General features: G+C 43.7%; 2 protein-coding genes across 2 annotated transcripts; both read right to left on the bottom strand.

The window, feature by feature from the left end:
• Nucleotides 1-2163: 2163 nt before the first annotated feature.
• LACBIDRAFT_328347 (uncharacterized protein) lies at nt 2164-5280 on the bottom strand (the record flags this gene model as incomplete). The annotated part of the gene is made up of 11 exons (XM_001882292.1): nt 2164-2199; nt 2223-2682; nt 2800-2811; nt 2876-3624; nt 3673-3806; nt 3859-4071; nt 4106-4207; nt 4260-4448; nt 4504-4718; nt 4770-4815; nt 5160-5280. The coding sequence occupies 11 exons, from the start codon at nt 5278-5280 to the stop codon at nt 2164-2166; spliced, it is 2277 nt and encodes a 758-aa protein (XP_001882327.1).
• A 2181-nt stretch (nt 5281-7461) lies between these two features.
• Nucleotides 7462-7687, bottom strand: LACBIDRAFT_299374 (uncharacterized protein; the record flags this gene model as incomplete). The annotated part of the gene is made up of 2 exons (XM_001882291.1): nt 7462-7532; nt 7591-7687. 2 exons carry the CDS (start codon nt 7685-7687, stop codon nt 7462-7464), a joined length of 168 nt encoding a protein of 55 aa, XP_001882326.1.
• Between the last annotated feature and the right edge of the window lie 7675 nt (nt 7688-15362).

The raw sequence follows: 15362 nt of genomic DNA, 5'->3' as shown, positions 1-15362 counted from the left end.
GTAGTAGGTGGACGAGGGGCAGGTTGCAGAGAGAAGGCTGTTTTGAATAAAGATATTGTCATCGAGTCCCATCCCATCTCTGCCTATTCAAGGGGCCATAGCAAGGCCATGGACGCGTCCTTGATCTCTTATCGAAAGTGTTCCTTCCCGCTGGTTACCCTGATTCTGTGTCTCCAGGTAAGCAATAAGCGTCACACAATCTGCTATCTGACGGCCTGTTGCCATCAGACTACCTTTGGTCTGATTTTCCCAGTACTTATCAGTCCCCCACTGATTCCTGCAGGACTCTCAGGATTCCTGAGGATTCCTGAGGATTCCTGCAGGACTACACTATAATTTTGGTAAATTTGAGTTAGAGTGAAAAATTTGGTCAAGTCCTCAGGATTCCTGAGGACTATCAATGATTCTTCATGTACTAAAAGCATACACTATTCTACACTTTTCAGCTTCAGCTATTTGTAATACACTATAGTACACTTCTACACTTCTTTAGCTATTTGTAATACACTATAGTACACTTCTTAAGCTATCTGCATATCATTTAGTCACTTTCTTCTTCCTCAGATTCTTCATCTAGGCCCAAGTCTTCATCTTCAGCCTCAGTGGCTTCTTTCTTTTGCTTCTTGATGTCTTGCCTGTTTATAACATATTTTGTGTGATAAAAAAGCATGGCATGTATGAACCAATTAAAGTTGCTTGGTGTCATACGTTTTGCAATCGATTCAAAACCACCAAGCCATGCATTGAGTTGTTCACAGACCTGTCATTATCTAGTTAACTGAAGAATTATATAAGAGGTGAGAATGTACCTGAGTGTTAAAGGCTCTATGTGCAATTGGCTGTCCATCTTCACTCTGCTCTACAATAACCAGATTGGGAGCTTGGCCATTTGTAGGAGCAGGGTTGCAGTACTTGCAGCAAAGAAAGTGTTTTTTCCGATGATTTGTGTAATGATAGGAGTCTACAATGAATCAAGTTGTCTTTTTCCAGGTGTCCCAACTTCCATTTGCTACAGCAGTTGCCAGAACCTGGCAGGCTTTATCAATGCATATATAATCAGGTCGGGATTCCTCTGTTGGAAACACTGATTCTAAGAAATTCAAAATGTTTGTAGGAGACTCTGATCTATCAAACTTTGTCCAAGCAATGACAACTCCACATGGTGCACAGACAGTTTCAACACAGTAGAAACGAGAGGGACTAAAAAGATTAGATGGTAAGGGAGGATCTGTATTTGGATCATCATGGCGTTGTGGATTGGGGCCTTTGGCCTTTGGTTGCCATTCATAGTTCTCTCCAGGATGCTGCAACATTCTTCGTACACCAGAACGAACATTCTGAGTTGTATGTTTTTTATAAGTATTCCATTCACTTTGATAATCACTACATGCACAAGTTCCTTCAACTCTTCGATTTGAGCAGTCCCGAACTAGACAATAAGATCCAAGTTGTAAATGATGCTGATCACAAAGTGATCCACCTCTTGAGTTAGAAAGATCATTTGAGCAATTATCATATGCACAATGTGTAGGACCCATTACAATGCCATCCAAGACTGCCATTTTTACAAATTTCTTATCTACATCCATCACATTACTGTCACTGCTATCACTATCTGATGTAGTGGGTACTTGTGCAGATGTTTCACCAACTCGCCGATAAATTTGAGTACATTCATCACAAGAGTGTTTATCAGCTGCTCGTATGATGCCATTTTCTCCCAAAAGTGAGAAAGCCTCTGCAGTGACTTCCTTGATATTGAGTGCATCATTAAGTTCAACATTTATCTGTGACTCTTCAGCAATAGTACGCATTGATTCTTGGACAAAGGTCTGCCAAATGTGAGCCCTAGCAATGAGGACTTCTCCAGTTCCAAATGTATTATTCCAGTACTCAGCATATGCTGATGCTGATGCATGGAAGTTATACATGGCATTGACTGCTTATGCACAGAAAAGCCGATCCACCCATAGTGCTTGACCAATTTTAATGTATTTGGCAGAATTCAAGTATTCCCGTTTCCAAGGTTTTGAAATAGTTGATAAATCCTGAAACCGTTCATGATCTGCTGAATATGATGTTTGACATGAATGGCACTGTCCAGTAAGAACAGGTACATTTTTATGTATTGTGTGGCCTTTGACACAAGTTACTAGAGGTATATCACGAGACCGGGATGCCTGAAGCAATGATCTGGGACTGCAGGATTGAGTTGCACATACAAATGAGGTTGGACAAATGACAAGAGCTGGCTGAATTTTATCATGTGATATTGCACCTAGTTTTCCACAATAATTTCCATCTTGATCATAAGGTGACAAGCTCAAGTCATTTGCAAATGAGTCAAGTTTTCCGGCAATCAATTTAACTCGACGTTTGTTCCCATCATTTTCCCAAAGAGACTCTGAGTATTCATAATCAAAAAATAATGATGAAGTTCTTTTTTTGCCCAGTTTGTCACTTAAAGCATTTACAAGGGCAGTAATCCAACCAGATGTATGAATCTTGTTTTCTCCAGTTTCTGTTGGATGCTGTTGGCGAAAATGCAGATTCAGCAAATCAGTGTTATCTGTCAATGAGAACAAGATTGCCAATACAGTTGCCAATGTAACACTAGAGCCAAAAGTAGTGGTTACTGCTCGACTGAACTCAGTGAACAAAATGTTTGGAAAGGGACTTTGGCTAGGTGTTGCAGTAACAGGCAATGCCATATAAAGCCAGATAAATATCCAGATCAAGATTGGATATTGTAAAGGAATTCCTAGAATCAACTAGACAAGACTAGACAATAAGACAGACAGTGGCATAGAACTATAATACAAGTAACAGTTACAATTGCAATCAATGAAGGAGAGAGAACAATACCCATACTTACCCTGAGCTATCTTTCTTGGACCTCTTGCTCTTCTTCTTGCCTTTCCTATCAGATGACTCCCTACTCTCTGCATGTGATCCTGATGCCTGTAATGCAGCTCCCCTTTCAGCTATCTCCCTTTCCCGTTTCTTCTTCTGAATATAAACCTTCAAGTCCTCAAAGCTGTATGACCCTTTCTCTTCACCCCAGACAGCCCTATCCGACTTTCGATCATCCTCCAGAGCCAGCCAGTCCTGCATCACAGGAAATCTAACAGCATCATCAAATGCTTTCTTCCAAGTCCCATAGTACTGTGTCTTTGCTACAAATATCTCAATAAAGTCTTTGAGAGATGGAACCCATTGTTTCTCCTCCAAGGCAAGCCACACAGAATCTCGACCCAGTTTCAATAATTTATCAGTAGCATTGACGATAGCACAATGCTTCTGATAGCAGCCCTGGAGACAAGAGGAAGCTAGGGGAAGTTGTATATCTATCCCCAGATACTGAAGAAGACTATCTATATCTTCTTTAGAAAACTTCTTATAGGCTGGGCCTCCAGTTGCTACACTGGCAGAAGAAGCAACAGAGGGTGAACGGGAAACTGAGATGGCAGGAGACCAAGTAGGAACTGAGACAGAGCGTGAGGCAGATACAGAACGTGATGCAGGTGCAGAACGGGAACCAAAAAGAGATCGGGAGTGAAAATATGGAGGAATAGCAGATGCTACAAGAGGTGAAGGAGGAGGAACATCAGCAGGATCATTTTCCTGAAGTGATGTCAATATTACTCTAATTATAGAATTACTTGAACTTACAACAAGAATCTTCATCAACATCTCATTTTCTTCTTGTTTCCAGTAGCTATCAGTATTGTCTTCAACTGCTACCCGATAACGACCAAGCATAATCCATTCCTGCTTGTCAAAAACATAGAGTCGTTTATTTTGCTCTAGATTTAATGACTTAATAGATAGTTAGCTAAGAGCAAATGTAAATCTTACTTTCAACTGGTGAATATGAACGACTCATGTGCTTCAAAAGAGGTCCCATTGTAGGGTAGCAAGGAGTTGGAATTTTGATGACTGAATCTGTTTCACCAATGGTCAGACTGCGAGGTGGTCGATCAACAATAGACAGGACAATGCGGCCATCAGGTATGATAGAATCTGCCTCAGGAGCAGAGGCCAGAGTATCTCCTGAGTCATGAATGTCATCTATCGATTTCGAAGTCAAAATTAAAATATTTACCAAAGTTGTAAATATTGCCTGCAGCTCGACCTCTAATAATCCCACCATAGGAGCGGGACGACCCTTCAGGAGGAGGAGGAGAGAAGTGTGCCAGATCCAGAGCTAAGAAGTTTATGATAGTACAATAAATATATGAATATATATAATGACCAACCTTTGATCTTTGGCTTTGCTTTCTCAAGCTGAGTGGTGGATGTCACCCTCTCTTGATCAGGTGAAGCCATAGGAATGTCGGTATCCACTTGTCTCTGAGGCACAATGGACTTGGTAGGCATAGTACGGCGACGACCTACTGGTGGACCTATCTTGATGGTGGAGTAATCAGGAGAGGGGGATGAACTTTCTACATTGTCACTGTTACTATTACTGTGGTCACTGAACAGGAGGGGGGGACGAACTTTCTTCATTATCACTGCTGCTATTTCTCTGGTCACTGAAGTCTTCACTGTCCTTGCTCATGCCTGACTTTCCTTTGGTGATAGGCTCACGCTCTTGTCGCACACGACTGCTTGAGATAGATGGAGCTGGAGGAAGGTAGGAGGAGGTAAGGGACCGAGCGTGACGCTCTGGAGGTGCAACAGTAGTCCCCTCCTCCTCCAATTTCTTCTCAACACTGTGATGAAGGTATAAGTTTCATCAAGAGCCAAGCAGAGAAAGAACTCACGGTGTCAGCTTCTTTGGAATCCCTTTGGCATCCTCAGCATCATCCTCTACTGCACGTTCAGCATGAGTTTTCCTATGAAATAGAGGGGGAATAATGAGGAGAGTCAGCAACGGACATGCCAATGGGCAGAAGGCACCTAATAGTAATGATGTACCTGGTTTTCCCCTTTCCTCCCCTCTTTCCACCTTTTCCTCATGATGGAGCAGCCTTAGCCTTTCCACCTCGCCCTCTCCCTCGTGCTGCTCTGCCCAGCTCCCCAGACATGTCCGGTGGTGTTGTCAATGGCTTCGTTGTCAGTGTTGGTGTTGGTGTTGGTGTCGTTGTCGTTGTTGTCCTTCTTTTTTCACTTGCTTGCCCCCTCATCTGCATTGGATTGGAATCGTTTCCGACCTTTCTTGGGTTTGGGTGACTTGACAGGTGATGGTGCGCTATCTGGCTCAGATTCATGATCAGGAGCTGTGATGGTGGTCCTTCGTGCAGAGCGACGTGGCTGGGAGGTTGGAGCTGACATGGTGGAAGAGGGGAAGCAAGAATGGGAAAGGGAATGTGGTGGGAGGGAAGAATGAACAACTCTCCCACACAACGTGTCATGTCAGACATATAAGGTACCATACAAAGGGCATGATAAATTTTATTATATTACAATAAATTACAAAAAAATAATTTATGTGGGCAGTGAGGGCCATGCCTGGGCGGCGAGTGGATATTCATGGGCGGGGCCATTGGTGTTGTGTGTGGGGCTTTTCGTTTGCAGGCGGTCGTCGTCGTTCGTGGGCGCTGGGTCATTTTTCGTGGGTCCGAGGGCTTGTTTGTGGGTGGGCGGTGTGCATTGTCGATGGGCGGCGTGCGTTGTCGATGGGCGGTGTGCGTTGTCGATGGGCGTCGTTGTCCTCGGAGGGTGGTGGGTAGATGTTGGGGGGTGTTCGAGCTGTTTTGCACGGGCGGTGGTCCCCGTTCGTGTGCGTTGGTTCGTTTTTTGGGGGCGCTAAATGATGTTGGGGGGTGTGGTGATATTCGTGGTGGGCAGTGTGCGTTGTCGATGGGCGTCGACGTCCTTGGAGGGTGGGGGGTAGATGCTGGGGGGTGTGCGAGCTGTTTTGCACGGGCGGTGGTCCTCGTTCGTGTGCGTTGGTTCGTTTTTGGGGGCACTAAACGTTGTTGGGGGGTGTGGTGATGTTCGTGGTGGGCGGTGTGCACTGTCGATGGGTGCTGTCGCCCTCGGTGGGTCAGAACGAGGGTGCAATGTGGGGGGGGGAACTCACCGTTCGTCGTTGTGGGCGCCGAGTTTTCTTCATGGGCGCTGGGCGCTCGTTCATGGGCGGTGGGTGCTCGTTTGTGGGCGGTGCATGCTCGTTTGTGGGCGGTGGGCGTCGTTTGTGGGCGGTGGGCGTCGTTTGTGGGCGTTGTCGTCGTTGGAGGGTGGGGGGCTGGTGTTGTTGATGGGTTTTGAGCCTCGTTTGTCGTTCATGGGTGCCAGCGCGGCGTGGTACCTGTAAAGTAAGCTGTGGGGGGGTAATGGGATTGGTTACTCACCTCCATACCCCGAAAACAACCAGGCGACGCGTCGTCGCGTCGCCTGGACCTTCCCTGGGCTCGTTTGGTTGGTGACGTGGCGTTGCCGCTTCGTTGTCGATGTGTTGTGTGGTGCTGTGGTCGTTGTTGGCCGTCGACGAGCGTTGTTGTTGTTGTTGTTGTTGATTTCGTCGTTGTCGTCGTTGTTACCGATGGCGTTGTGGTGGTCGTGCATTGTTGCGTGGTGGTCGTGGTGATTGTGGTTGTGGTTGTGGTTGTGGAAGAGAGAGGTGACGTGACGTGTCACATATGATCAACAAACATGTGCATGGGATGCATCACATCACATGATGTATCCCAGCACATGCTCATGGGTCATGTGACTCATCAAATGAATCATTCCTGGGACTAGTCCTGTCCGAAAATCCTTAGGACTGTCTTCAGTCCTCAGGAATAGACCCCCACAGGACTCAAAAAATTGGCTGGCACATCAGCCAATATAGAGTCCTGGTAATCCTCAGGAATCCTCAGGAATCCTGCAGGAATCAGTGGGGGACAATAAAGACCTCGGTATTTGCCAGGATCTGGCACAGTATTTCTAGATATGTCTTTCGAGTGATCGCACCATGTAAGCGCAACGGCAGGAGTTATTCTTAGCACCTGCCTTTTATATTTAAAGTTCAATGCAGAATCTCAAAACTGAGTATACACTGACATCAAATAGTGGTTTGATAGTAGTACAAAAACAGAGTGTGCATAGTTGAAAGAAAATAGGTAAATTGGGGTGGATATGGTAAGTGTCAGATGAAGAGGGAACTGGTGAGTAGGTAAGTAAGGGTATCATAACAATGTCCCCCCCCCCAAATCTCACCCAGTGAAAGAACACCATGATCATGGACTCTCATCTTTGGTGCTGCAGTTTTAGTATGCCTGTAGATTTAATTTAAACCCAAGACAATGGGGATTGGTCAAGAATTAAAGGACATCCCATCATGCAACATGTCCTCCTCCCCCCTCCAATTAAAATTCCACCCAGCGAAAGAACAGCGTGAGCATAGCCTCTCATGTTTGGCACTGTGGCTCAAGTACATCTATGGGTTTAATTTAAGCCCAAGACAACAAGGATTGGTCAAGAATTAAGGGACTTACATTGTTACATGTCCTCCTCCCCCCCCTCCAACTAAAATCCCACCCAGCGAAGGAATGGCATAAGCACAGCCTCTCGCCTTTTGTGCTGCAGTTTAAGTATGCCTGTAGGTTTCATTTAAGCCCAAGACAATGGGGATTGGTCAAGAATTAAAGGACATACCAGACAACATGTCCTCCTCCCTCCAACTAAAATTCCACCCAGCGAAAGAACGGCATGAGCATAGCCTCTCGTGTTTGGCGCTGTGGCTCAAGTACATCTATGGGCTTTATTTAAGCCCAAGACGATGAGGATTGGTCAATAATCAAGGGACTTACATTGCAGTATGTCCTCCTCCCCCCTCCAAATAAAATCCCACCCAGCAAAAGAATGGCGAAAGCGCGGCCTCTCGTCTTCAGTGCTGCAGTTTTAGTATGCCTGTAGGTTTAATTTAAGCCTAAGACGATGGGGATTGGTCAAGAATTGAAGAACATTCCATGCAAGATGTCCTCCTCTCCCCGCCAGCTAAAATTCCACGCAGCGAAAAAATGGCGTAAGCGCAGCCTCTCGTCTTCAAAGCTGCAGTTTTGGCATGTCGGTAAGTTCAACTTGAGCTCAAGACAACGAGTGTTGTGGTACTTACCAGCGTGCAGTGCCAAAAGATCAGATAGCTTGAAAAGATCATGCTGTGGTCTTCCCACAAAGAAATTGCTATATATGGCAAATGTTCCAGGTGTGACCTGACACCTGCTATAAAAGGAGATAAAGGTTTACAATATCTTTCCCATATCTCTGCCATCAACATTTATAATAACCCCAATCTATAAATTGGAAAAGATATCGAAGAAGATATTTTAAATTTCTTTCCCAATATATCCGACCAAGGAAAGATGTAAAATTTATTAATTTCTACACAATGTTTTCACACTTTATCCGCCATTTACATAAGCCAATGCCCACAGTGAGTGTAAGATTTAAAGATGAACTATGGATCAGAAAAGGACACTAGATACATTATAAGAGAATTGATGGTGAAGGACATAGCTAGTGTTGCCAAAGTTCCATCCAGAACTTTGGTTTGAACCTCAACATCTCAACCAAATTCAAAGTTTAGTTCAGGTTTGGTCTCCAAAAACTTTCTGGAGAACATTGCATGAGTGGGGAAGTCGAAATAGGGTAATGGTGATGCCAAACAACCAAACAACAACCTGATGTGACAATCCCATGAGTACAACAGTGTTTTGAAATCCATTAATTTTAGAGCTGGGATATTTAAATAATAACAATAATATTTGAGTCCACAATGCTGTAGAGTGTTATTCTGAGCAATTAGTACTTCATCTACACCTCAAGAGACAGAAACTGAACTGAGTAATTAAAGATTTTGTTTCTTCTTGGTGTATATATAACTCAATCATAGAGATGTTAGAGAAATCATAGGTATAGAGGATGTATCAACTACTAAGGGGAATGGAGATGAACAAGAAGAAATAGAACAGATAAGAATACATACAAAATTTGACATTTTGCATAGAAAGAGAATCATTGGAATTTCCATAGCTCTGTATCTTTCTATACATTTTGAAGATGAATATTCAGCCAGCATTGACAGCAAGAACCAAAGCATACCCTCTAAAAATTGGAGAATCTTATTACTTACACCAAAGATTCTAAGGTGACATAAAATGGAGTTGACTTGCCCACTATATATCTGAAATAAGTGACCCAGTTTAATAATGTTAAGAAATACATACTTTCTATCAAAAAAAAGAATGGTTGAAAGGGGAAAGTGCTTGAATCTGGAAATGGATCAAATGCTTACAAACTACAAAACATCAGCATTATTGTGTAACAGGAAAGGCCAACATACAATCTGAATTTTAAAGAAAGCACATATCAGGGTGATGGAAATGAGAATAAATGGATAACCTACATCCTGAAGAAAGGAAATACAAAGATGTTGTAAAATTGGTCCACAAGGTGCTGAACTTTGACTAACATCCTGGAAGATCTTGATTGGAGATTAATCATCTGATAAAAAAGATTGTTTAAAAATATGTAGATTGAAAAATGAAAGCTACCAAACAACACTCACAAGGTGTGGAGGAGTGCAGACATACTTTCTATAGATGAAAAGAACAAGTGCAAGAACAAAGTGAGCAGAATAGATTGGGATAATAATATAAGCAACTCACATTCTAAAAGGAAAACATCAAAAATGAGTTGCTTAAAAAATGTACAGTGAAGAACAAATAACTTACAAACTAAAAAAATTGAAATGTGTAACAAGAGTAATTCATGACTAAAAGCAAAGCAGCTTACCCCCTAAGAAAGATACACCAAAATATGTGTTACCACGAGAGTGCACATTAAAAACTAGGTGAACTCACAATCTGAAACAAGACAGGCCACAGTCGATGTCACCAGAAGAGTACACATTAAAAACCAGGCCAACTCACTTTCTGAAACAAGACAGGCCACAGTCTGTGTCACCAGAAGAGTGCACATTAAAACCAGGACAACTCACCCTCTGAAACAAGAGAGGCCACAGTCTGTGTCACCAGAAGAGCGCATATTAAAAACCAGGCCAACTCACTCCCTGAAACAAGACAGGCCACAGTCTGTGTCACCAGAAGAGTGCATATTAAAACCAGGACAACTCACCCTCTGAAACAAGACAGGCCACAGTCTGTGTCACCAGAAGAGCGCACATTAAAACCAGGCCAACTCACCCTCTGAAACAAGACAGGCCACAGTCTGTGTCACCAGAAGAGTGCATATTAAAACCAGGCCAACTCACCCTCTGAAACAAGACAGGCCACAGTCTGTTTCACCAGAAGAGTGCACATTAAAACCAGGACAACTCACCCTCTGAAACAAGAGCCACAGTCTGTGTCACCAGAAGAGTGCACATTAAAAACCAGGCCAACTCACTATCTAAAAAAAGAGAGGCCACAGTCTGTGTCACCAGAAGAGTGCCTCATGAAAGGAATACTAACTCACCACCTAAAAAAAAACATGGCCAGATTATGTGTTTTAGAATTGTGCAAAACAAAATGCAAGAAAGCATACTTTCTGAAATATGTCAAAGCACATCATAATTACCAGAACAGTGCATGAGAAAAGAAAAGGCAATTGGATGAGTCACCAGAAGGGAGAATAATCAATAGGGAAACATCTTACCAGCTAAAAATGGTAGGTTCAGCACAGGATTGATTCAGAACAAAAGAAATCATAATCACTTACCCACTAAAAAAATCTGTTATAGGCATATAGAGGCATTGTGAATAGATGACATCTCACTGCCTGGATTGATAAACAAGCATTTCAGCTGTATAAGTAGCATGATCAACAGTTATCACTTACTTCCTGAAAGAAATAGACCACTGATGATAAGATGTGATGTGACATGCAAAGTAATTTCTCACAAACTAATGAGAACTATTAGAATATACTAAAACTTGAATAATTTGAAGACATACATTCTGCAAAAATAAAACAATAAGAATAAAACTTTGCTTTGCTAGGTAATTGTTTTGTTCTTACTTCCTGTGCTTTATCAACAGCAATAAAATGTTATTATCTCTTAGCTTACATTCTGTAAAACAGGTCAATATTTTATTTTGATACCTTTTAGTTGCTGTTTATCACCACGTACCTCCTATTGATCTTACAGATTAATTTTTGAGCAGTATTGTTCTCCTGTTACTTACTGTCTGTTGGAATATCTTGATAAATCAGTGAATATATTGTAATTATAAACTCTTACATCATAAAAATCAAGAACTTGTTGAAATAGCTCTGTCAGATTTCTTGTAACAATTGACTCCTGTGATGTCTTATACATGTTAGACAACCATCTTAAAATTGTAATTACTAACTTGGAACAAATTCTTTGCATCAGTCATGCACTGTAACATGCTTGTTCTCTCATGATCTCTGAAAGTCAGCATGGTATTATACCATGTCTTACCCTGAAAAGTCAGTAATTTTTTTATAAGAGTTACCAAAGAGGTCATGATTGTTTCATCCACATTTAATTGCTGCTTCTGAAATCCTAACAGAGTATGCTGTGGCTAATTATAGCAAGCATAGTTGGCCACATGACCATCAAAAAAATCTTTTGAAGGGTATTTTGCCAGATGTTCCAAACAGTGTATGGCCTCATGCTGAAGATTGAGGAGGGAGCTAAGAAAAGAGATAGATTGGTTGTCCTCCAGAATCATGATTGTTCCAAGAATCTGATAAAGAGCTTTTGTCCCAGAAGCAGAGGAAAGAACTTGTTTATAGAGTGGATCCAGACCAGCAGCTCCAGATTCCAAAAGTTGTTGCAATGCTTTGTGTGGCATGGATTCTCCTCCAACATACTGGATTACTGTCATAGCAAATGCAAATGAACTGCCAGCCTTGTCAAGGAGTTCAGTAAGATCCTCAGCTGATGGCCAGGGCTTTGGTATTTTCTGCATCATTTGACAATTCTCAGCCAAGATACGAGCAAACTCCCTTTTGAAGTATACTTGAATATCTGAACAAGCATCAAAATTCCCCAAGTCCAGATGGTACAAAGATTGAGCCTCAGCATGAACAATTTTTTTCCAAATGTGTTCCTCCACCCTGCTGGTAAGGAGTATTCGGAAGGGAGGATAACTCCTTCCAGGAAATGCATGGAGCAAAATATCAATGAAGGCTGCCATTCCAGCCTTATCATTACATTCATCAAGAGCATCAATAATAAAGATCTTTTGCTTGGGACTTTGGAAGTGGTGGAATGGTTTGGATTGGAAGTGGTGGAGTGGAATGATTTGGGAGTGGTGGAATGAATTGATTCTATGATCAACTTCTGAAATTGGTGAGCTAAAGAGACAGAAGGCCCAAGCAAGGCTGGCTCATCTTGAAGAGCCTTCTCAAGCAAAGGCTGAACAGCAGGAACAGAAAGGGAAACCTGATGTGCAAGAGTAGGAATCAAGGAAGATATCTGACTCTGTTCACCAGCACCTCGAAGGAAGAAGAAGCACCCTAGAAGACAACTCTCTTTGGCATAGCACTCAGCAATGGTTTGAGCCACTGCTGACTTGCCATAGCCAGCTGGTCCACTGAGCCAGCAGATAACAGCTCGCTCGTAAGAGCTGTTAAGCCACTGTTCGATCTGAGTGATGACCTCTAGGCAGGTTCCAGGATCACATCGAGCAACATGACCCACGCAAGTATGGGTAGCATTACTGATGGGCCTAAGCAAGCCCAGAAGACCTAGATGCCATGAACCATTTGATAGTATTGGAAAATTCATATAAAACCTAACATACCTGCAGCAGGAGGGGCCAGAGAGCCATGAAGAACGACGTCGCGGCCGGCGTTAATGACCTGCACGCTTCCAGATATGGTGGTTCCAATAGCGTTTTTCAGGAGGGCAGTTGATGAAGAAGGTTCCATGAGTGAAATGACGTGTTGTAATATGGAGACTAGGAAAGTTTGAAAGGCTGAAGATATTGATAGGTTGGGCGGTATCGTCGTGGTTGATGAAGAAGAGGTGAGATCAATCGGAGATGAGTTGTGAGCAGTGATGAGTCAATTGGTATATCTCGATCCAGATCGCCGATACCCGCAGGCTTCTCTTTGAAACCGCGATAGACGGAGTTGCATCCTCCTTTAAAGAAGCATCGTCAATTCGTAGACGACTGCAAAATAATAATGAAAATAGTAAGTTATTTAATATATAGGCAAAGATTCAGAACTTGACAGAAGACATGAATAACAATGTTTCGGACTGTGCCGAAGTATAAGTCACGCGGAAGAGTGCATTCAAACGATTCGACGTGTCACACCAGTTTGACCGACGTCGACGCTCCTCCATTCTGAGTGAACGGGAACACAGGAAGGTGCAAAGGTCGAGGTTTGAGGCTCCCAGACACTCAATAACATGTATGTCTTCTCAAACATCAGAGTTCGCCCAACATACCTTTTCTGAAGACTCGGCCACCACTTCCATTCCCCACGATGCAAGTGTTCACCAATCTTCTTTTAGCACACTTAACAATGCTCTCTCCGAGAAAATGATAACATGTTTCATTTTAGTTAGCTAACAGTTGACAGTGCGTAGTCGATAGATAATTCTAGAGGTGTATGACATTAACGCGTGAAGAGAGATATAGAAGAGAATATACACACTCGATATTATCCTAGATCCCACAAGACGTCCCATCAAACCACGATAACTTCGTGCGGGTTGACAGAGAGGGTGGAATTTTGGAAATGTTTGCGCCGGCACGACATAGTATTTGATGAACGTTGAGGGACGTGTGAAGCGCAGTGTTTGGTTTGTATGCAGGAAAACAAACAATGTTGCCCGAAAATTGCCCGAAAACGACATGATAACTAATGTATTCTTAGTTCCAATAAGTCCTTAGCTAGGTGCTACTCAAGTGCTACTTCTTCGACTTCTACAGAGGAGGCTGCAACTCCGGCTACCGCGGTTTCAAAAAGAAGGCAGAAAGTATCGGCGATCTGGATCGAGATATACCAATCGACCTATAACTCGTTGTGAGAATTCGTTGTCGGAATCCTAATCGGGCGACGAAACGCACACTCATGCAAAATCTCTGTGGCGTCCAACCCAATGCGCCTCACACCTGGCTCCTTCCACTCTGCCCATCTACGTATTTCTCTTATGCCAACCTTGCGAGAGGGAGCAGAGCCCCTTGGCGTTTGAAGTATGGGTTCACAACTTCAGGCCATGACTTGTTCAAAATCAAAATTTTCTCCGAAAACTTTCGCTGTAAGACCTTCTATTCCCTCACCACTATGAATCTCTGACTCGCATTAGCAGCCATCTTTTCTGACAGAAAACAGTCACTTCACCTCGATGTCGACCCTCCAGCGAACAAAAGTGAATCTTTCCTGGAGTATACTTTGAAATGAAACGGATGGATGACATCGAGCACCCTCAAAAATTTCCTGCCATCGACATCCACCCCACCCCATCAACAGCCGTCCAACCCATCCCTATCACACTCGCCACCCCCTCCGTACTCTCCTCGATATATTTCTTTATCTCCGACGCAAAACACGCAAGAAGAAGGCGAAGTACCATCGAACTACCCTTCACCCCCATCCCCACGCCCATTTGCTTCTCAACCACCAGCTCTTCCTCCATCACTATCTCCACAGCGATGGCTCAAATACACCCACCAACCTCGGCCCTATCGCGCCTCTCGCACATCCCGGAATTCTCATGCAGACGCCCGTGCCCTGGCATGCCCGCGGCCTGTGTTTCTCAGACAGACGGCCAGACCCCTCTGTTAGCGTCTTTTCATGGGATTGGAACGTCGACGAAGGATGGCTTTCCGGTTGGAAATGACCTGGATGGGAATGGAGAGTCACTGTCGTCTAACCGATGATATTACCCCCGCAAATAGATCACTTCGAGCTGGGGTGGATTCACAATGCTAACGGACTGGAGAAGCTCTGATTCGAGCACTGCAAGACGACATTCGACTTCTTACCCTCCTCAACTCCGAGATCGATGCCGAAGTCGAATTGCAGCTCCTCGACGATCGTACGGACTCGCGAGGAACGTGAACGAAGACGGTGTCGGCGAGAGCTGAGTTCTTTTTTAGTGATGGGACACTGGGTCCTGTCAGGAGTAGTAAGAAGGCGAGCTCAAAGCTTCCGTGGACGTCTTTGTCCCCACGAATGGGTATCAATCCCTCAAGCTCAGCAGATCGTACCAGTAAAGTCTCTCCTACCACAATCGACGCCAACCCATCTCCCCATCTCCTCCCACTCACGCTGTCTCATCCGCGATGCCCTACGCGTGCAGTCTGACAGTAGTTCTTGGAAATTGATCACCGTATCGTCGACTCGTTCCATCGTCTCCGGGTAGGTCATACCAGCACCTTGTCAGTTGTTTTGCTGGGACGCACGCTCACGAGAACGTCAACCTGTAGCTCTACATACTC

This window comes from Laccaria bicolor, genomic scaffold, assembly GCF_000143565.1.
Source record: "Laccaria bicolor S238N-H82 LACBIscaffold_16 genomic scaffold, whole genome shotgun sequence".
Taxonomy (NCBI): domain Eukaryota; kingdom Fungi; phylum Basidiomycota; class Agaricomycetes; order Agaricales; family Hydnangiaceae; genus Laccaria; species Laccaria bicolor.
Note: the sequence above shows the minus strand (reverse complement) of the source record. Positions and strands in the feature narration are given on the sequence as shown.